At 41.5% G+C, this 23,827-nt stretch overlaps 1 protein-coding gene across 1 annotated transcript in view; it reads left to right on the forward strand.

Moving 5' to 3' along the window:
* The window catches only part of LOC125739147 (protein shisa-like-1a), a 44,471-nt gene that overhangs the window by 15,241 nt on the left and 5,403 nt on the right, over positions 1–23,827 (forward strand). The window contains exons 2-4 of the mRNA XM_049008968.1: positions 1,302–1,469; positions 11,506–11,719; positions 15,641–15,922. Coding sequence (XP_048864925.1) covers positions 1,403–1,469; positions 11,506–11,719; positions 15,641–15,922 — 563 coding nt within the window. The 5' untranslated portion in view covers positions 1,302–1,402. The remainder of the gene's footprint in view (positions 1–1,301; positions 1,470–11,505; positions 11,720–15,640; positions 15,923–23,827) is intronic.

Consider the following 23,827-nt stretch of genomic DNA (forward strand, 5'->3'; position numbering starts at 1 on the left):
TTCCGTCGTGACACAAGTCAACTTGCAACTTGCGAAGCCACCACTGGGGTTCCTGTGCTCTGCTATGTTACGCATGACTGTGACGTTTTTCATTTATTTTTGGAAGCCATCTGTTGTTATCCAATCATTAAAAATAAGACTGAATTCATCCTATAAAAAGTTTCCTCCCTTTATGTTTAGACTTCAGTAGCATACTGAGAACAGCCAACAGATTCAGGATACTTCATCATCAAAGGCAGAGGGCAATTTTACCCTATATGAATTATCCTCTAGGTGAAATTCTAATTTAAACCATACTACTGCATTTAAGTAAGAATAAAGACAGCTATAAGGGTGATTAAAACAATACACTTCATACCGTCCACATCCTGGAAAGAATCAGTTAATAACATTTCATTCTGGAACTGTGTCTTAAAATGCCTTACCAAGACTAGTCCATTTAATGTGGATGGAAGGAAAGGGCAGCGGAAAATTGTTTGTTTTATTACACATTTCATCACAAAGCCTTTCACTGGGCTGCTTCTCTTCCAGAGCATCTGGTTTGTGTGCCGATAACCCCCTCTGAGCTCCCAGGGGAGGGCGAGGGAGATGACATTATATCGAGCAGACCACTGGGACTAAGACATGGAAAGCCTGGTACTGTGATAGCCACCTCCAGCTATGCTCTGTATTTCTTACCTCAGGAAACTGAACTCAGGCGCTCTGAGGCCACCCGTGCTCTCAGCGAGGCCCCAGGGCAGGGAACCACCTGAGAGAAAAGTCCCTGGTGCTGGGACACCTCGTTCCATCGCGTGCCGCGGGCTGCGCGCTTCACGGCTTCTGATGCGAAGCTGCCTGTCACCTAAATACTCTATTTATTTCATGGCTCTGTGACTCATGTCCCTGTTAGGTGTGCTCAGACTTCAGTTCCTGAATAAGTCTCTAAGTCACTTCCCTATAAGAGATAGCATAGGGGTATTTTCATCTTGGAATTTTCTCCGTGCTTTGTTGACCTTATTCAACCCTTTGATTGTAAGTGGAAATGCTCCTAAAATATCAGATGATTGATAACTGTATTAAAGACCAGATGGATACAATCTCTCTAGCAAACAGTAAGTATTCCTTCTGTGATTTAAGAGGCTTAGCCAGCATATTAACATGTCATAATCCTACTAAAACCAGTAGAGAATATAAAATCTGGTCTTACTCTATTGCCAAAGACAACATTTTAAATCTTTCACCCCTTTTGTCACTACACACGCTGTTTTGCTAGAGAATCAGACGCAAAATGTGCAATATGATCAGTTGGACGTCTCCTCCAGGCAGGACATCGTAGACCATGAGACGAACCATCAGAAGTGTGCTGCTGCTCAGCTGAAGCCCACTTGGTCCTCTACCTCTGCTTCTGCATGAGAGAGAGAAGATGCACCCCCCAAGCTGGCTGTCCTGTGATCTCCTGGCAGTCACCTTGCTATTGCTGTTGACCACAGGTGAGCAAAGAGGCTCGATAACTGACAGAACCAGCATCCATCACATGCTGCAGGCTGACCAGCATCCTTTCCTCTTTATGACATCATCACACTCTGAATTCAGGACTCCCAGGCTTTAAACACCAAGAAATAATATTGTCAATTACTGTCATTCTATCCATCTCTCATAGCCTAGGATGTGTTGAACCTGGGACCTATCAAAGGAAGCAGGGGCATATAGTCAGGGACACCACGTGGCCCCCTGTTGGGTACTAATCACTAATCACACATTTTACACTGGTTTATAAGTCAGCCAAGGGTGAAAATGTATGCCTTTGCTTCTTGGCCCTTCATATGTCCTTTGTACTTTGTTTATAGTCCTCCAGTTCACTGATAGCCCACTAAATAGCCCTGCATTTAAGTGATATCCATTACACCGTCCTAACTGTTCTGCACTTCAGTGATATCCTTTACCGAATGCTAATGACTCTGCACTTTACTGATATCTTTTACACTTGGCTTATGGCCCTGCACTTCAGTGATATCCTTTACAGCTTGCGAAAGGCCCAGTACTTTACTGATAGCTTTTACAGCTTGCTAATACAATGTTTCTGATATTCCTACACTAACAAGTTACATCAGTTTTCCATTTCTAATTAGCGTACAATGGCAAAATCGTCCCTTTAATTTCTAAATTGTATTGTTTTATGTATTTGTATATGGTAGACATGACATGATAATGAACATCTTGGTAATAACTTTAACAAAAAAGTGACAGATTTAGTTATAAAACAAATTGTCATCCACTGCCACTAAAAGTACTGAGAATTAAGGCATGTTATGATTGCGTCGTTGATTTACCTACGGTTAGTTCGAAATAACTAGAGCAATGTAGTGACATTCCTCAGTTTTTGTCTTAACTATAGTAACCTTAGTTCCTTGCTGAGAACCTAACCTGAAAACTACCTACAATATCAGTCACAATCACCATGGTGTGGCAGACCAGTGGGATTGAGGCAAGACAAGCTAGGTAATGTTATAGTCTTCTGGAACGGTGCTCTGTATTGTGATTACTGCAAAGATAAAATAAATAAATAAATAAAATGAACAGATAATATATATCACACACCTTCACATAGTGTAGAACACCAATTCCCTCTGACTTCTTGAATTAATGGAGCTTGGAGGATTTATTGTGAAGATGTTATGGATCAATGAGGCTTTCCCACACTTATAGAAGCCCTCAGACAATTTGAAGAGAGCCATGCTTACTGAACCATGAAGGTAGAGGGATGTTGTAAGAGGCTCGCACAGACCTTTGGGGGTTTATGAGTCTTCACTACTGAAATCATCAAACCTATGGGCAGTGCTTAATTTGTAAACTCTGAGGTGTTGGAGTGCATAAAGATCATGATGGTGTCACACACACAAATCAGTTTTTTACGATAATGTGCTGTGAATTACTTAATGCAATATTTTCTATGAACACCGGTGAGTTACATCAAATTTTTCATCTGCATTGCACTTTTCTATTTCTTTTCGTGGTCCTTTCTCACTAGCATTAGCACCCACAGACAGTGTGCCTCTCCTTACTATCTCTGAATGTTCTTCCACCAGGTTATCTGGTTCATTTCTGCTCTATTTGGGGTCCAATGGTTTTGTTTCTTTGCCAAAAACTTAAAAGTACTACTTTTTGACATTTTCTTTTAATAATTTTGCTGTAGCAACCTCATCTATTTTAGTGGCCAGAAACTAGATTTTTCTGCACGTCTGGGATGTGTTTTTTCCTTTTCAAATCAAAAGTCAAATAAGTGAACATACTAGTTTAGGCTGATGTATGTCAATTTTTTTTCAATCCATCTATCCCTTATCTTCCACTGGATCCGAGGTCAGTTCGTGGGGGCAGCAGTCTCAGCAGGGAAACCCAGACTTCTCTCTCCCCGGCCACTTCATCCAGCTCCTCTGGGGGAATCCCGAGGCGTTCCCAGGCCAGCCAAGAGACATAGTCCCTCCAGCGTGTCCTGGGTTTTCCCCGGGGTCTCCTCCCAGTGGGACATGCCCGGAACACCTCACCAGGGAGGTGTCCAGGAGGCATCCTAAGCAGATGCCCGAGCCACCTCATCTGGCTCCTCTCGATGCGGAGGAGCAGTGGCTCTACTCTGAGTCCCTCCCGAATGACCGAGCTCATCACCCTATGTCTAAGGGAAAGCCCAGCCCCCCTGCGGAGAAAACTCATTTTGGCCCCTTGTACTTGCGATATCGTTCTTTCGGTCACTACCATAGGTAATCACCATAGGTAAGGGTAGGAACGTAGATCGATTGGTAAATCAAGAGCTTTGCTTTTTGGCTCAGCTCCTTCTTCACCATGACAGACCGATGCAGTGCCCACATCACTGCTGACGCTGCACTGATCCACCTGTCGATCTCCCGCTCCATCCTTCCCTCACTTGTGAACAAGACCTTACTTAAACTCCTTCACTTGGGGAAGGACCCCCTCCACGACCCAGAAAGAGCACTCCACCCTTTTCCAGCTGAGGACCATGGTCTTGGATTTGGAGGTGCTGATCTTCATCCCAGCCACTTCACACTTGGCTGTGAACTGCTCCAGTGAGAGCTGAAGGTCACGGTCTGATGAGGCCAACAGAACCACATCACCTGCAAAAAAAAAATCTTGAGGTCACCAAACCAGACACCCTCAAGGCCCTGGCTGCGCCTAGAAATTCTGTTCATAAAAGTTATGAACAGAATCGGTGACAAAGGGCAGCCCTGGCGGAGTCCAGCCCTCACTGGGAACAAGTCCGACTTATTGCCGACAATGTGGACCAAGCTCTGGCATCGGGTGTACAGGGACCGAACAGCCCTTATAAGGTAGCCCGGCACCCCATACTCCCGGAGCACTCCTCACGTCTCCAAGTCCACAAAACACATGTGGACTGGTTGGGCACACTCCCACGCACCCTCCAGGACCCTGCCAAGAGTATAGAGCTGGTCCACTGTTCCTCGGCCAGGGCGAAAACTACACTTCTCCTCCTGAATCCAAGGTTCGACTATCTGACGGACCTTCCTCTCCAGCACCCCTGAATAGACCTTACCAGGGAGGCTGAATAGTGTGATCCACCTATAGTTGGAACACACCCTCCAGTCCCCCTTCTTGAAGAGGGGGACCACCACCCCAGTCTGCCAATCCAGAGGCACTGCCCCCGATGTCCACACAATGCTGCAAATGCGTGTCAACCAAGACAGCTCTGCAACATCTCATCCACCCCCGGGGCCCGGCCACCGAGAAGCTTTTTAACCACCTCAGCGACCTCTGCCTAAGAGATAGGTGAGTCCACCCTCAAGTCCCCAGACTCTGCTTCCTCATTGGAAGGCGTGTCGGTGGGATTGAGGAGGTCTTCGAAGTATTTCTTCCACTGACCCACAACGTCCCGAGCTGAGGTCAGGAGCGCACCATCCCCACCATAAACAGTGTTGATGTTGCACCACTTTCCCACCCTGAGACACCGGATGGTAGACCAGAATCTTCTCGAAGCCATCCGGAAGTCATTCTCCATGGCCTCGCCAAACTCCTTCCATACCGGCGTTTTTGCCTCAGCAACCGCCGAAGAACAAGAGAATCCCCGGGAGGAGCGCTCTCCAACACCCCTTCCAAGGACTGCAAAAAGGGTAGGTATTCTGAACTGTTTTTTGGTTCATAAGCACGAACATCAGTCATGACCTGTCCCCCCGCCTGAAGGCGAAGGGAGGCTACCCTCTCGTCCACCACGGTAAACCCCAATGTACAGGCACCCAGCCAGGGGGCAATAAGCATGCCCATCCCTGCTCAGCATCTCTCCTCTTGAGCAACTCCAGAGTGGGAGAGGGTCCAACCCCCTTTGAGGAGACTGGTTTTCAGAGCCAAAGCCAAGCGTCGAGGTGAGCCAAACTCAGTCGGAACCTCACAACCTCGCGCACCAGCTCAGGCTCCTTCCCCACCAGAGAGGTGACATTCCATGTCCCTAGATCTAGCTTCTGCAGCCGAGAGTCAGACCGCCAAGGTCCCTGCCTTCGGCTACTGCCCAAATCGCACTGCACCCGACCCCTTTGGCTCCTCCTACAGGTGGTGAGCCCATTGGAGGGGGGACCCACGTGCCTTCTTCAGGCTGTGCCCGACCAGGCCCCATGGGTGCAGGCCTGGCCACCAGGCACTCGCCATCGAGCCCCACCCCCAGGTCTGGCATCGAGGGGGGGGGGGCCCCGGTGACCTGCGCCCGGGCGAGGGAAAACGTAGATCCGTGTTTTCACTCGTCATAAGGGGTCTTTTCGTCTGGTTCCTCACCCAGGATCTGTTTGCCTTGGGTAACCCCATAAAGCCCCAAGCAACTTAGCTCCTGGGATCATTGGAACACGCAAACCCCTCCACCACGATAAGCTCCGGGGGGGGGGGGGGTCAAATTTTTAATTTTTTTTATAAATATACAGTCCTTTATTTCAATTTGCATTCATTCCAAAGTTTAACTTAAATGAATTTTAAGTTTAACTATATTTGGTGTGGGGCAGCATGGTGGTGCATTGGTTGGCATTGTTGCCTCACACCTCTGGGTCCCAGGTTCGAGTCTCCGCCTGGGTCACATGTGTGTGTGTGTGGAGTTTGCATGTTCTTCCCATGTCATCATGGGGTTTCCTCCGGGTACTCCGATTTCCCCCCACAGTCCAAAAACATGCTGAAGCTGATTGGACTTGCTAAATTGCCCGTAGGAGTGCATGTGTGAGTGAATGGTGTGTCAGTGAATGGTGTGTGAGTGTCCTCTGCGATGGGCTGGCCCACCATCCTGGGTTGTTCCCTGCCTCATGCCCATTGCTTCCGGGATAGGCTCCGGACCCCCCGTGACCCAGTAGGATAAGCGGTTTGGAAAATGGATGGATGGATATATTTGGTGTAGTGTGTGAGGGGCCAGAGTGCAGACTGCTCTGAGCCACAGTTCCTGGCAATAGCTGCTGCACAAATGAAGCACTGCCTGTTGATTGTTTGTTTAGTGAGTACTTCTGAATGCTGTTTCCCAGGTTTTCATTATTAACTTCAAAATGAACATGTTTAATGACTGAACAGGTGTCAGATCTCATTGGCCTGTGTGGGGGTATAATTACAGAGGCACTCCTCGGGAGATATGGGGGGGGAGTTTCTGCATAATTACACACATGGAAAGGCTCTTCATCCTGCCTAAAGCAAAATTACTTGATTTAAGACTAGTATAGGAAACCATAATTTGCTGATTAATGAACAGGATCATACTTCAGGTTTTGAATATAGTACAAGGTCTTGTGCTCTGCTCATCCACTGATTAACTTCAGGGTTTATATTTAAGCTAGTTTAATATTAAGCTAAAATCACGTACCAGGGAACATATGATTTGACTGTTTCATTTAAATCATGGAACAATAAGAATAGAATTGTCGGTTGTCACATTGGTTCAAAATACATTTCAAATAGCTAAAACAGCGTGCCAAGTTTTTGGTTTCAGCAGGCATTTCAATTTAGAAGTAAAACCATATGTACTAGGGAACAAACGATTTGCCTTTTCTGGTTAAAAATGGAACGTCATAATATAATATTGTGAAGTCAATTAAAATACATTTCAAATAGCTTATTGGATATGAAAGTGTAACTCTTGAGTTGTAAACATAATATATGATGGATTTAGCATGCATTTTACCCTGGGCTTGAATTTTACACTAAAATGATGTTCTAAGGAATGGATGGTGTGAGTTCTTCATTGAAATCATAGGACACTCGCAAAAGTATCTTGTGATGTCACAGTGATGCCCTTTCCAAATACTTTTCCAGCTGCTTAAGATTAAATAATGCTATCTGTACCAGTACAAAATATAGAATTGCCTTCATTTTTGTGGCTACACACCAAAGTGTACCAAATTTTGCATCCACATTGTTGTCCTTGACTGGAGTGGGGGATCACTAAACTATTAATCACTGCAATGCTCACTATGAAAAGGGGTGTGAAGAAGATGAAAATGAGGAAGATAACTATGAAGCTCTGTTATATTATCTTAGCAGGAGTTTCACTGTCAAATTCAACATTAAATATGATGATATATGTAATTCATCCTTGTTTGATGCTTACCACACCAATAGTGTTTGTGAAATAACAGCTTACAAACAACCTAACTTACAGATAAAATCCAGCCAGCAAAATTGATTTACTAGTAATTTAAAGACTGCTATTCATAATGATGTTAACTCAGCTATCTCAATATCGTCATTATTAGGCCTAAAATATCCAGGTGTGCGTGAGTAAACATTTACACTAATTTAGACAAGCAATTGCCTTTTGTAATTAGCCTAGAAATATCATCACTACTCTGGGTTCTATTGATGCAATCAAAATATAATGTTTAATGTTTATAGAATAATAGTCTAATGGAAGCTATTTTAAATATGTTAGTTTTATGAATGAATATTAAGGCTTTATGAATGAATTTGAATTGCATTAGATGATAGGCAGCATAGCAATTAGATACATGTACTCATAACATTTATACATTTATTTTAAATATATATTTTTTTATCAGATACTTTGTCCATGGTGTCTTTTGTTTTCCAAACAATTGGTTGATTGTGATTGTCTGTTTGTTTGTGCGGTACCCCAGAGTGAGGTATTTAACCCAAATGGTTCAGGTAAACAGTAAGCCAGCACTCTAAAGGGGAATGAATGTAAACAGGAGGTTCACACTGAACCTCCTCTCGGCTGTGCTCCTCACTCCTCCGCCTCCTGCCCTGGCACCGGCTTGTTAACCGGAGACTCTGTCTATCCAACCCTCGCTTCTGATCTGTCAAATCTAATTTCTTTTCATTCAGACCTTTCTGACTTGTTTTTACATTTTAGACAATTGTGTGCTTTTTTTAGATTAGCATGAGTCAGAGGAAATATTTGTGAAACATTTTTATCATCTTTTCGCGAAAGGGCTGGATACCGGTAGAAACAGCTTTCAGCTGTCTGGAATTGTGGTTCCACAAGAATGGCAATAATGGGGGAGTTTTTTGGTTGGTGCTCTAATATGATTTCTTGCTTCACTGTTAACCCTCCAGATATCTGAAGCAATATAGTGGAGCTTTAGTGGTTAACTGTGGGTTCACTTCCTATGACTAGTATTCCTTTGTCCATTTCGGTTTCTGTTCGTGGTCCAGTGAGTTTGCCTGCAGATTGTGAGTGGGTACCCTATAAGGTACTAGCTTATCATTAAGGGTATCCCTTGCCCTGCCCCATCCTGGACATTGATGGATGGATTATATCAAGTTCCACATTGATCTCTTGCTCAAAGAATCCATGAATTTATAAAGCTACATTGGGGAAATATCTTCAATAGTTATAGAATGTGTCACTATTTGCCTGTTCACTTTTATGTATATCCATTTCTTCCTGCTTGCCACTTCGGTATTTGCTCAGACACATACCAGAGATCCATTCCTTAGACTGGCTTCCTCATAGGTTCAGATGTCCAAAAGCAGACCAATACTTTGCCTCACTAAATCCCAGCCTGCACTCATCTGTATGCAAATAGCCTTCTTCTATTAGACCTACATGCAAATGAGCATCTCCGCTTTGCGCCGCTTGCAGGCTGATGGCTTTTTTTGGTTGGTTTCCGGAAAGATCACACAGTTGACCTAATTGGGTGAATATAGACTCATCAGGTTCGTTCATTGTTACTTGGAAGATGAGAGGATGGGGAGAATTTCTGGAAACCCCACTGCATATAGTCTCAATGTGGAGACACAAAACACTGACAACCTCATTTTGATAAATGACCATTAAAGACTATTTTCACAGCATCTTTTTTATTTATTTATTTTGCTTACGGAAATGAAGTCAGCCTCCTACGAATTGCACATTGATTGCATCTCCAGAAAAAAAAATAAGTCACTATCCAGTTTACCATACTGCCTTTTCATTGAGCATTTTTAAACACATGATGAATTATGGGGTTTCACATATTTTATATCCAACCCTCTGTCTTCCAACCGCTTATCCTGCACAAGATCGGCAGGGTATTTTAATGCATTAAACTTCTATAGCTTAGAGGAAATATTAAGGTGAAAAGAACTAGATCTGCTGTATATTATAGAAAAATAACAGAGGTAAAAGGGCACATGAAGAATAAAATGCTATTTTCTGTACCTGAGGGCATTTTATATATCAGGTAACAGGGTAAGGAATTTAGTGTCTTAAATCAAATACAATGTAGTGAATATGTATCTTAACCTAACAGAAATTTGCAAATCAATTGCAGCAGCCTAATGATATCTCTGCATACATTACTGTCATTTCTATTAACTTCCCCAATTATGCATCAGCTTTATTTTTACCACCGTGTAACTTTTCTTTGTTCTGTTTTTTTCTTTTTCTTTGTAGTAGTGTAAGTGAACTTGTTTACTTAGTCTCACAAAGAAGGCTGGTAGAAAAGACATCCCACTGTGACGGACAAGACAAACAAAAGATAATCCCTCCCCGTAATTTAACTAGACTGGGTCCATCTGTCGCTCATGAGGAAAACAGGAATCAAATTCAATTTTATAAACATCCGGATAGAAATTCTTTCATCCTTAATGGTGCAATTTTCTGTTTGCCATCACAAGACAATTGGATTACAGAGCATGTCTCCCTCTGCCATTTCCTTGATCTGTTATTACACTGTTTGCACACAGTAAGGAAACTTTGTGGTGTTTAAAATACTTTGTTATCTGAGGCACAGTGGTAAGACATGAAACAGGCAGGAGCATGAAAGGTTTCCAAACTAATTCACTGACAGGTAAAATGATACTTTCCTGTTCAGCTTTCATTTTGCAAAATGTATGTTTTTGGATCATGTGACATTCCACAAATCAAAGCCTCCAAGTTTTTTGGCCAAGATAAAATTTCTTTTCATGAATTATGTTAAATGTTTATAAGCGATTCTTTGAAGAAAAATGTAGTTTAAATATCTTGATAATTACATAGGTGCAGCATAAACTGTTTTTAAACTAATGCAGTGGTGTTAAGTTGTAATGATGGGCTGAAAGCATCAGTTTCAGTTACAGAGCATACAGAGTTTTCAGTTATTGTTTCTTAAGATTATGCATTCAGTGATGTCTAAGGCAGTTGTACAAGGTTGTGGGACGTCTGCAATCTGGGTCGGACAGGGTTTTTATACAACAAAAAGTAGGATGCACAGTTATAGGCAGGAAAAGCACAGCAATGACCAAAACATCTTCATTGGCTCTCAGAAGTGCAAAGGGAAACACAGCAGCTCACAAAACTATTTTCTATTTTCTGCTGAACTGAGCTGCTTCAGATTCCCAAACCTGAAGATGGTCCAGTTTATTTTTCTTGAATAAAAATCATCCAAATAAAAACAGCTGGGTTTCATTAACTACCATTAGCTTCTTTGCTACAGTTTGTGCAATTTGTGTTTGAAAAATATTATTCACGTTTGATAATATTTGTATGGTAATTTGGATGGAATTGGGTCATTCTAAGGGCCAAGAAGCAACGGCAATATGGCAGCCAAACATAAGCTAGTGCAAAACAGGTGAGATGGGTCTGTTCGTGCCAGGCTGAGGGCAGGCCTGCAGGCTGACCTTCTTCGGCCTCCACTTCCCAGATGACTATGCCAAGTGTGTAACCATGTGAACACTGCAATCAGGTGGGGGAGGGACTGGACTTGCAGCTTAAATGCTGTGATATTCTGGCTGAGGAGAATCTCAGCAGATTTCAACGGCTCTTCAGTGGCCTTTGCTTAGCCTTGGCAGCTTGTTTTGCTTTCAGGTTTTGATTGGACATTATTCTTTAAGACATCAAGTTTGATTAACTAGAGAAATAGATATGAAATATGTTGAGTTTTTAATTATTGTGCTGGATTTAAATATTTCAGTTTTGATATGAAGAATAATGTTCTTGGACTTTTCCATATATTTCTTTAATATCATACTCAGGATATTATTTAGCTGTGTCAGTGCTTTCTGTAAGTTATGTGATCTGTTTGATGTCTCTAACAACTTCCGTCTTAATCCATTTGTTCCTCACAGCCTACTCAGCACACTTCCGGGTGTGTGAACCTTACTCTGACCACAAGGGGCGCTACCACTTTGGTTTCCACTGCCCCCGCCTGTCCGACAACAAGACTTATATGTTCTGTTGCCACCACAATAACACAGCATTTAAGTACTGCTGCAATGAGACAGAGTTTCAGCACGTCATGCAGGTCAACATGACATTGCACCCTGATGGCTTCTCTCACAAGTAAGTTCTGCGCTTTACAGTCCTCATTTATGATGGCAACTTAGTATGCCACATTATTTAAAGCATATTAATAGGCTGAAAATCAGGATAAGAAACACCATATTTAGTATTTTTATTGCTACGATTATTGTTTTTGGTCATATGTAAAATATGATGTAATATATTTATAATAACAATAGGGGGCAGCACAGTGGCTCAGAGGGTAGTTTGTGGTTCACTCCCTTCCAAAGCTATGTCTATGGCATTTTCCTGTTATCCTGTGTTTGGGTTTCTTCTCAATACTCTGGTTTCCCCTCACAGCACACAAATACAGTACTGTGCAAACGACTTAGTCAAAGAAAATATTTAAAGCTGTCTATCTTGGTAGTCAGTGTATATTTGCTCAGAAAATAAACATAATTTAACATTAGAATACATGCAAAGTACAGTAATAGCACCAAAATCAAAATGAACCAAAATTTGTTCTGTTCTCTGAATAGTCACTGATATCTTGTTGGATATCTTGTTCCCAAACCTCTTCTCAGCGACACCCCAACCATTCCACATATTCATTAAATTTCAACACCAGCTCAATGAATGAATTAATTTAATTAGTCAAATGATTAAGTGAGATATTAAATAGATCAATAAGGTAGGGTAGTGGTTGAATCAAAAAATGCATTGGTGTTCTGAATGGTACGGGAAAATACTCTAGTGAATATAGGAGAGGTTCTGAAATGGCTAAGCTGACTCATTTTGACAGGCATAATGTCATAGTTTCATACCAACATGAAGATCATTTAAAAATCATTTCCTTTCCTTGCCTAAGATTTTTGCATAGTACTGTATTTAGGTGAATTAGTGTCTCTGAATTACTGTGCATACTCATGCCCTGCGATGGACTGGCATCCTGTCCAGGTGATACTCTGTCTACTGTCCTGGCTTCAGGATGACTGAGAAACTGTAGTAGATAAGTGTTTAGGGGAAAAGGTAAATAGAAGTTAATTCTCGACTGCATAATGCAGTGGAAACAGTGAGCGTTTGTTTATGACTGTTCTTGGTGATGCACACGTCGGTATGAGGAGAGGGAGGCAGCAGAATAAACTGAAGTGAATCACACTGTCTGCTATGAATAGTAGCAAAGCTCAGTGAAGCAGCTTTAGTTGGTCCACCTGTCTTGTCAAGTTACTGTTTCCTCAACATGCCTTGGACCATTCTGAGAGCACCATAGAGAAGGAAGTATGTACACACACAGCAAAAGTGCAGCCCTTTGTCTGGAAATAAGAGGGCTATTTCTGGGTGACAGAGAGCATGAGTACTGCTTGTTCTTACAGTTTTTAAGAATAAAGTGCTGCAAAGTGTGCACCAGGAAAAAAAAAAAAAAAAAAGCAGATGGAGAGCCGGATTCGGTGATCATCTACATTTCCGAGCCATTCTCCCTTTGTTCATGCCAAAGACATACTGGAAAAACAAAAAGCTCACTGCTTCCCATTAACTCATTCTCTCCTTCCCACTCCTGGTCTCTCACACAGCACACACACATGTATAAACACCCGTGTCTTCAAAGCATTAACTTTTCATTCCCCAGAGCTCCTTCAAAGGCACATCATGCTTCAGACTCCTGGCCTCCACACAATACCGTTCAAATCAACTCTTTTTCCAGCTGAAATGAACATGGAGAGCTCACTTTGCCTTTTGATGTGTACGTGTACAAATAGTGATCAAAGAGTCTTAAGTTGGTGAAAGGCTGTTCCTACTGTACTGCTGACTGAGGACGGGCAGCCAGTGGGCACTTGAGAGACACGCGAGAAGGTGCCAGGACCAGTAGAAGTGGTGTGATGTGCCAGTCAAAATGCTGAGGCAAAGGGGTATACAGACGCTTCTGGTGAAGATATTAAATCTGAGATAGATTGATAAGATGGATGGATGGATGGAAACTGCAGGTTTCCAGAAACATAATACACACATTAACCCAGTAAAAATACATTTTATTATTAACAGACAGAAACAATACATAATAAACAATAACAAACTGTACCAGTCAAAAAAAATATCAAGGAAAGTATTACACAGAATGCAATACTCCTCTTCTCTGTCCAGCACAGCCATACAGCCTTTTAAAAGTGATCTGGGCTAGGAGAAAAATTAGAAAATTAAGATCAAGTTGAATTGGAAGGGTGGCTGAATATGGGGGATATGTTTAATGCACAGCTTGTCCTGATGTCACCAACCCCATGCCAGCTCTGATTTCATGCTCACAATGATCTGCTGGCCATCCGTTGCTAATGAGGCTTCAGTCCGTCTCTGTAATTGTCACTGATGCCACCCTGAGGCCCTGAATAAGTTCAGAATGTACCCTTTATACATGATGGTCTACAGCCGGAATGGAGAGTGCAAATGATGAGTGTTCACTAAATCAACAAAATAAACAAACCTATAATAGATCACATTTACAGTATTTGCAGTGGACTTATTGGATCAATAGAAAGTTTGTAAAAGTTTAGAATATTCATGCAGTCATAATAGTAGCAGTACAGCTAGAAAATGATCAGCAGAAGCTGTGAAACATTTGCTTGTGTTGCAGCAAACACAAAATAAGGCAGCAATTTGGGGGAAGTGATCATACTGCCCTCCTCACAAGATGGATGTTTTTTACCCATCAGTTATTCAATTTAAAGAGGGGAGGGGCAAACAAAGTGAGGTCTTTTATATTTAAATAACTGTGTGTCTTTATGATATCTCTATTATACATGTAAGTACTACTGGCTACAAAACAAATAAGCAGCAGGAACAAAGTGCTCTGTTCTGCAGGATTTTAAAAGGCCATTCGCCACTGATGTGGAACACTGACCAGGGCTCTGCCTCCCTTTTTGTGAAGACATGTGGCTTCCTGGCAGTTCGCCTGAGGATGCCTTTCCCAGCCCATTCAGCCGTACACTGGAGATGCGCCTATTCTGATACAACAGGGGTGATCAGCCCAGAATGTTTTTTCTAAGCTACATTTTATATGTCAAATATAGACATATATAACCTTTGACTTAAATGTAAACAAGAGTCGATGCTTGAATTGATACTTAATCAGTTTTACTGCTTCAAGGCCACGATACGCTCAGTCAGTCTGTTTTTCTCCACTGTTTTTCTGTGGGGATTGTGGGTTTTCTTTATACTTTGGTTGATTGCACAGGCTCAGAAACCAATTTGAGCTGAGAATCTCTCCTTTCCTGCTAAAACCACTGGCTGCTTTTTAAGTTTTCACCACATCCAGGTAAAGGGCTTTTAAGGATCATTATGCTTTTTCAGTTGTTACTGCAATTGTTTGTTATTTAGCCACAGTAGATTAAAACCATGCCTTAATTTCATATTAAAAGATGAACATTTTTACAAAAAGCTGAACATTTTCTGCGATTAACCTTAATCCTTTAGATGGATATTCCCCTAAAATGAGTCTTATTGTAGGACGTGGACCTTCGACAAACCTGACTAGGACAAGCGGTTTCAGAAAATGGATGGATGGGTGGATGGATAAGGGTTTATTAAGGGTCTATTGAGTATATAGATTAAGCTTTTGATATTGCTCTGAGAAATATTATATAATCAGGAGACCATTAGTACAATTCCTAAGAGCACAGAAAAACAATGAAATATGATTACCATATCAACAGTCCAGTATAAGTCAATTTTTGAACTCATTTGAACCATTTTTGAGTTTCTGCAATCTTTCATCTACATTCTTGCTTTTCATAATTTTATTAATTTCTCCATTGCTGTACTGGACAGTACGTATGTACTGACATTAATATAAATCAGTTTTAATAGGATGTTTACCCTGTATTGCATAGATAAATTGTCATCAGGAGGCTTTCATCATTTTCCTGGAAAAGTATGAAGGACAGTGAGGTCATGTCAACGCCTTGATTATCCTCTGCCTGCTTGTCTGTGCAGTAACTACAGCGCCCTCATCGGAGTCTGGGTCTACGGCTTCTTTGTCATGATCCTGCTGGCCCTGGACTTCCTCTACTATTCAGCCATGAACTACGAGCTGTGCCGAGTCTACCTGGAGAAGTGGGGGCTGGGCGGCCGCTGGCTGAAGCAGGCCAGGCGCCAGTGGAGCAGCCCCACCCAGCGGGAGGACCAGGCCCAGGCTCAGGCCACACGCTCCAAGCTTGGCCTGAGAGGGGAAGCCCAGAGCCCCACGCTGTCAGCCCAGCAAACCTCCACAGCCTGGTGAGTCCACAGCCAAGCCCACCGAACCATGCGCTAAAAATGAAATACAGTAGGGATCAATATGTACGCTGTACGTGGAGGGCAGGGCCATGCAGAGACCTTTTGAGAGCCAGGTGCTCAAAGATGTTTTGATAAATCAAAGGCCCTGCGGAAGGTGTTGCCCAGGGCAACTGCTCATCTTACCCTTGCCAGCGGAGCTATGTACCTATAAAGGGAGGTACTTTTAATAATTTTGTTTGGGTTAACAGATCATTTTTAATGATTTCTAATATCACAGCTAATAGTGGGAAAAATAATAATGGGTAAGAGGGTGACTTGACAACTGACCCCCCGTAAGGGACCCAAAGTATAAAACAGGAAACTACAGCTTCCAGACAGAAGGGGAATCATAAAAACATCGCGAGGAAAGCTGAAGCATGACTTCACTTTGAGCGAAACCATGCGTGTCTTGGAAAGCGAATGTGTGAAACCATCCGTGCTGCTGCAACATTTGGATGCCAGTCACTGAGACCCGGGTATGAATGGAATCTGTCCAGAAATGAGAACTTTCGCAGTAGAACAGACATGGACGAGGAAAATCATCACAGCTGAACATGAATACCTACCACAGACAAACTGATATTTATAGTGGACAGTGATGTGGGCAAGAGCGAGAGAATGAGATGAACTCTATTCCTCTCTCAGACCCATCAGCTGGTTGGTGTTTAGCAACGTGGTCACAGATCAATTAACCCTTAGATAAATAAATATCGATAAAAAACTACAAAGAGTGAACTCTTTAATAGCATCTTGTATGCAGTTACAAACATGAAGCTCTTTTATCTTGACAAGCAGTGTGAAAAGAAAGAGAAGAGACTGTCATACTCACCAATTGTCCTTCACACCAAAATCCCAGAACAGGCCCAGAATCCTTAAATGACAAGATAACAGAGTCTGAAACCAGAAACGTAATATAAGGTTAAATATCAAAACTGACTATACCTCAACATCTGTTTTATATTACAAAAAAATCCAAAATCTGGGAAGATGTTTTTTAATATATATATATTTTTATTTTGTGTTAGTTATAATGCTTAAAAATAGTAGACAGGTTAATGGGGAAAACAAGATCACATGCCGTCAGACATACGCTACTATAATGTGGTGATTATGTGCTGTAGGATGACAAATTATGGCCATGTTACTATGCCTGCTCTTTAAAGAGAGATTTTTTCACTAAGAATAGCAACATAACATCATGGAAGGATTATGTGAGGCCATCTGTTCTTGATAAACTTTGTTTCTCTTTCAGTTTTCACTGATAAAAATCAGTTGGAGATCTGTCAGATCTATCATTTTACAGCTTTTCTTGGTTGCTTTGGAACATTTCAAATCAACAAGTGTAATACCCACACCATAATGTTACTTCTGAACAGCAAAACATCATTTCTCATTGCTTCACACAAACTTCCAAATGTTTTAGTACATATATGTAAATGGTTTTGTGTTGTTGCTTTATTGCCTTTTTGCTATTTTTCATTTATACAGTGTCGTGTGGCTTTTTTGTTTGCTACTGTACAGTGTCTTGAGATCTGTAAAAATCTTGCAAGTGCTTTCTTTCAACAGTGAACTGTACACACTGTAATATGGAGCTTAGCAACGTTGAAACGGGTGTCTTTGATATTAATAAGTTTGTTAAGGAAGAATGATCAGTCAGTGACAATGAGAAAGCGGGAACCAACTGTCATTCAGAATTGTGGAGTTCAGGAGCAGACTTACACTGACATACTGGCCATATATCTAAGCATTTTGACTCTCAGGGTTAAAACGATGCTGATTTTACTTTTCAGTATGGTGGCACTGACTAACTCATTAGTGTTATTTGCTTTTGAGCTATGAATTAACCATTTTGGGTAAGTTACAGGCTTTTACATTTAAACCATAGTGTTGTGCTATATATATGAAATGTTTTGAGAAATGCTCTTAGTCTTGAGAAATGTGCCAAAGCAATTTAGAAAAACTGTAATATTTATTGCTGTTCTAGTTGTGAAAAATCATAAACTATAGTATATTTCTACTGTTCTCTCTCTCTCTCTCTCTCTCTCTCTGTTTCTGTTGGGTGCCCGTGGTTTTCATGTTCTCGGCCTGTTTTTCTGATTGGTACCGGCTTTACTCGCACAGTTAACAAGCATGCAGTTAAGTGTAGTAACTGTGGCCCAAGATAGACTGGTGTCCTGTCCATAGTACTGACTGTTCTGTGCTTCCTGGACAAGGCTCCAGTCTCACCTACTGCAGTAGTAATGAAAGATGAATTGATCTTTTAACATGGGTTTCATTTCGCTTGTCTTTCCATTAGATTTATCTTAGGACAGTTTTTCATTTAATTTACTGAACTTAGATTATATTACAATCTAATTGAGCTCAAAGTGTGCTGTCCACCTCTAGTATTTTCAATCTGCTAGTGAAGAGGTGTGAAGTAATCATTTAAAATGAGAGCTTAGATAGTTTAAAATACACAAGTTGTCATGACTAAACCACAGAATAACACAGATCAATGGGCACCCACGCCCTCTGCTGTATTACAGGTCCTAAGACTTGTGTTATGTTAATCAACATAATTATGCCAGAGCTGGCAGACTTTATTGCTGAGCATGGAGACTCTTGCTCAGTCACTCGGGTTTCCAGTTTCAACAAGTGCTTGTTCCTAATCCCACACACATCAGATCTGATGGACTCGTCCCATTGATGTCTGGGAAAGAGTAGCACCAAATTCTTAAATGAATTAATGCTTTGTTGCATGTTACACAGTAGCTCTCTATAAAATCCCTCTGGATTTGCCATTCTTCAAATATAACCATCTCATATGAAGTTATTACATAATGTTACAATCTTATTTTGTGGCCTATTTCAAAACATGACATTATTTGGTTACAAGTCCTATAGGCCTGGGCACCATATAAATTACAAATGTAACATTTTAATAAAAAAATCAGGATAAACAATAATATCAAACTGTAGCCCCCCCACACACATGGCAGCAGCAAGCAGAGCACTTACTGTATAAAGTTTTAGACATTAGAAAAATGTAACATCATGAACAAACAATATATGGTCAAACAACCAGCGCTAAACTTGCTGACGGGGCTGGAGAAGGGTGATTCTGATCATCGTTTTGTTACAAAAGATTTCATTATGATTTATAAATGTTGCAGACTGTATAAATGTTTGCATACACTGATATATTTGCATCCAGTACAAGAAAAAGGTTAAACTGAAATGCAATTCATATTTTTTTGTTATCTTGCTCTTAATGTAACACTTCCTCGACAAAGATGATAATCACCTGTTAGTCACCATCAGATTTTGACACTGAGTTGCTTGTCTCATTTTCAAGTTTTGGGAGAAAAGTGGTTAGAACAGTTTTTTACTCTTTTACCAGAGTGCCATGTGTAATTCTTTTCAATGGACTTGAAAATATTTTGCATCGTCTCCTCAATTGTTTTCACACCGTAAGAACTAAAATCCTTGGGTTTCACACCAGTGTTTGATGGTTAATGTATTCACATCTACATCCCAAAGAGGGAAATGGCCTGCTTATTCTGCTTACGGTCCTTACCTGCAGTGGCGGATCTACAAGGTGGCACGGCTGCCACCCCAGTTTTAAGTGAGGTAATTATTATATAAATGAAACTCAGCATAATTAATAATTAAATTTCAGAAGAGTTTTCCAGACTTAAAGCATGTCAAACATAATCTCCTGAGCTCAGAGTACTGTGTCGGTTTACCCTTCAATAAATGATGGTCTATTCCACTTTAGTCTCCTGTCCCCTTATTGTCCTTTAGCTGCAAACCTGTCAGTGAGACAGGTAGCGATAAAAAATTATGTTCTTATTATGTAAACATAGTTTACATGAATCAATTACGAATTAGTAAATTACAGTATGTTGTTTCTCTGCATCCTCTATATATATATATATATATATATATATATATATATATATATAAAGGGTGGTCAACTCCATATTAAAGCCTATGTATTAAGAATGGGATGGTTCATGTGTAAAGGCAGGTGTCCCAATACTATTGCCAATATGGTGTGTGTTTAGATGTGTGTGTATGTATGTGTGTATACAGTACAGGCCAAAAGTTTGGACACACCTTCTCATTCAATGTGTTTTCTTTATTTTCATGACCATTTACATTGGTAGATTCTCACTGAAGGCATCAAAACTATCACTGAACACATGTGGAGTTATGTACTTAACAAAAAAAGGCGAAATAACTGAAAACATGTTTTATATTCTAGTTTCTTAAAAATAGTCACCCTTTGCTCTGATTACTGCTTTGCACACTCTTGGCATTCTCTCGATGAGCTTCAAGAGGTAGCCACCTGAAATGGTTTTCCAACAGTCTTGAAGGAGTTCCCAGAGGTGTTTAGCACTTGTTGGCCCCTTTGCCTTCACTCTGCGGTCCAGCTCACCCCAAACCATCTCGATTGGGTTCAGGTCTGGTGACTATGGAGGCCAGGTCATCTTCCGTAGCACTCCATCACTCTCCTTCTTGGTCAAATAGCCCTTACACAGCCTGGTGGTGTGTTTGGGGTCATTGTCCTGTTGAACAATAAATGATCGTCCAACTAAACGCAAACCGGATGGGATGGCATGTCGCTGCAGGATTCTGTGGTAGCCATGCTGGTTCAGTGTGCCTTCAATTTTGAATAAATCCCCAACAGTGTCACCAGCAAAACACCCCCACACCATCACACCTCCTCCTCCATGCTTCACAGTGGGAACCAGGCATGTGGAATCCATCCGTTCACCTTTTCTGCATCTCAGAAAGACACGGCGGTTGGAACCAAAGATCTCAAATTTGGACTCATCAGACCAAAGCACAGATTTCCATTGGTCTAATGTCCATTCCTTGTGTTTCTTGGCCCAAACAAATCTCTTCTGCTTGTTGCCTCTCCTTAGCAGTGGTTTCCTGGCAGCTATTTGACCATGAAGGCCTGATTCGCGCAGTCTCCTAGACAGTTCTTCTAGAGATGGGTTTGCTGCTAGAACTCTGTGTGGCATTTATCTGGTCTCTGATCTGAGCTGCTGATAACTTGCGATTTCTGAGGCTGGTGACTCGGATGAACTTGTCTTCAGAAGCAGAGGTTACTCTTGGTCTTCCAAGAGTTTTTATCTAACCAAGAGGTTACTCTTGGTTGGTCCTCATGTGTGCCAGTTTCGTTGTAGCGCTTGATGGTTTTTGCGACTCCACTTGGGGACACAATTAAAGTTTTTGCAATTTTCCGGACTGACTGACCTTCATTTCTTAAAGTAATGATGGCCACTCGTTTTTCTTTAGTTAGCTGATTGGTTCTTGCCATAATATGAATTTTAACAGTTGTCCAATAGGGCTGTCGGCTGTGTAGTAACCTGACCTCTGTACAACACAACTGATGGTCCCAACCCCATTGATAAAGCAAGAAATACCAGTAATTAACCCTGATAAGGCACACCTGTGAAGTGAAAACCATTTCAAGTGACTACATCTTGAAGCTCATCGAGAGAATGCCCAAGAGTGTGCAAAGCAGTAATCAGAGCAAAGGGTGGCTATTTTGAAGAAACTAGAATATAAAACATGTTTTCAGTTATTTTGCCTTTTTTTGTTAAGTACATAACTCCACATGTGTTCAGTCATAGTTTTGATGCCTTCAGTGAGAATCTACCAATGGTCATGAAAATAAAGAATGAGTACTATATATATATATATACACACACACACACACACACACACACACATATATATATATATATATATATATATATATATATATATATATATTTATATGGAGTTGACCCACCTTTTACAGATATAACAGCTTAAACTTTTCTAGGAAGGCTGTCCACAAGATTTAGGAGTGTGTTTATGGGAATTTTTTATCATTCTACCAGGAGAGCATTTGTAAGGTCAGGCATTGATGTAGGATAAGAAGACCTGGCTCGCAGTCTCCACTCTGTTGGGTTGAGGTCAGGGTTCTGCAGGCCAGTCAAGTTCCTTCACACCAGACTCGCTCATCCATGTCCTTATGGACCTTGCTTTGTGCACTAGTGCACAGTTATGTTGGAACAGGAAGGGGCCATCCCCAAACTGTTCCTACAACGTTGGGAACATGAAATTGTCCAAAATCGCTTTGAATGCAGCAGCATTAAGAGTTTCTTTCACTAGAACTAAGGGGCGAAGCCCAACCCCTGCAAAACAACCCCACACCAAAATCCCTCCTCCACTAAACTTTCACTTGGCACAATACAGTGAGGCAAGTACTGTTCTCCTGGCAACTGCCAAACCCAGACTCTTCCTTCAGATTGTCAGACAGAGAAGCATGATTCGACACAGAGAACACGTCTCCACTGTTCTAGAGTCCGTTGGTGGCGTGCTTTACACCAGTGTATCCCAACACAGTCCTGGGGCAACCCCACACAGTCCACGTTTTTGTTCCCTCCCAGCTCCCAGTCAATCAGGAACACCAAATACCTGGTACAGGTGCACTGGGAGCTGGGAGGAACCAAAAACATGGACTGGCTGGGGTTCTCCAAGGACTGGATTGGGAAACACTGCTTTACACCACTGCATCCGACGCTTTGACTTGCACTTGGTGATGTAAGGCTTGCATGCAGCTCCTCAGCCATGGAAACCCATTCCATGAAGTTCTCCACATACTGTTCTTGAGCTAATCTGAAGGCCACACAAAGTTTGGAGGTCTGTAGCTATTGACTCTACAGACAGTTGGTGACTTCTGCATATTGTGCATCTCAACATGTGTTTTACCCATTCTGTGATTTTACGTGGATGAGTTATTGTTGTTCCCAATTGCTTCCACTTTATTATAACCCCACTGTTGACCGTGCAATATTTAGTAGCTAGAAAATTTCACGAATGGACTTATTGCTTAGGTGGCATCCTATCACGGTACCATGCTTGAATTCACTGAGCTCCTGAGAGCGACTCATTCTTTCACAAATGTTTGTAGAAGCAGTGTGCATGCCTAGGTGCTTGATTTTATACACGGAAGCTGTGGCTATGGAAGTGATTGGAACATCTGAACTCAATGATTTAGAGGAGGGTCCCAATACTTTTGGCAATATAGTGTGTGTATGTGTGTACACATTAAATCCAATTCCCCCTACACACGCACATGGCACTGTCTAAAACCTGGCTGGATACCTCCATTATAGCAAGCGTTCACATGCACTGACACTACTGTATACCAAATTAAGAGTTAAAAATTTCAGTGTGTGTGTGTGTGTGTGAGAGAGAGATTTTTTTAACTCAATAATGTAGGCTAGAAGAGTGAACTAGAAATGTACAGTGGGAGTAAGAGACAGGTAGCCAGCACTAGACATATTCATTTGTTGGCGGGATCAAATGGTCAGAATTAAACTTAAGCAATAAATATGGGATAAACAAACTATATCTGTACATCTGTTTGAGTGTTTTCATGTTTTTCCCCTTAAATTTTCCTTTAACATTTTCATGCCAGTCTCTCACTATCCATGCAAGGTTTACTAGATGCACCCCTGCCTACTTGCATTTATATTTGAATATCTGTGGTATCCTATAGTCCAGCAATCCTTATAACTAAAAAAATGCAGAGATTACGAAAATTCTGTCTTGCCAGTCAAACATATTATAACGTCGGTGGGGTGCATGCCCTAAAATGCCCCGCGTGCAATTGTAAATAGCTCCAGTCTGTAATTGTACATAGCCCTTGTTGTACAGTTGTTGCATTTTCCTATTGTCACTCATGTGTTTGCCTGTATCTTGTGTGTACTGTCCGATCCGTGCGTTTACTTAGCTCGTGTAGATCTTCCACTGTGTGTGCACCTTACAATTCAGCATCTGATAACCTTGTGTTTCGGCTGTGTGTAATTGGTCCGGTGC

This window comes from Brienomyrus brachyistius, chromosome 3, assembly GCF_023856365.1.
Source record: "Brienomyrus brachyistius isolate T26 chromosome 3, BBRACH_0.4, whole genome shotgun sequence".
NCBI lineage: Eukaryota > Metazoa > Chordata > Actinopteri > Osteoglossiformes > Mormyridae > Brienomyrus > Brienomyrus brachyistius.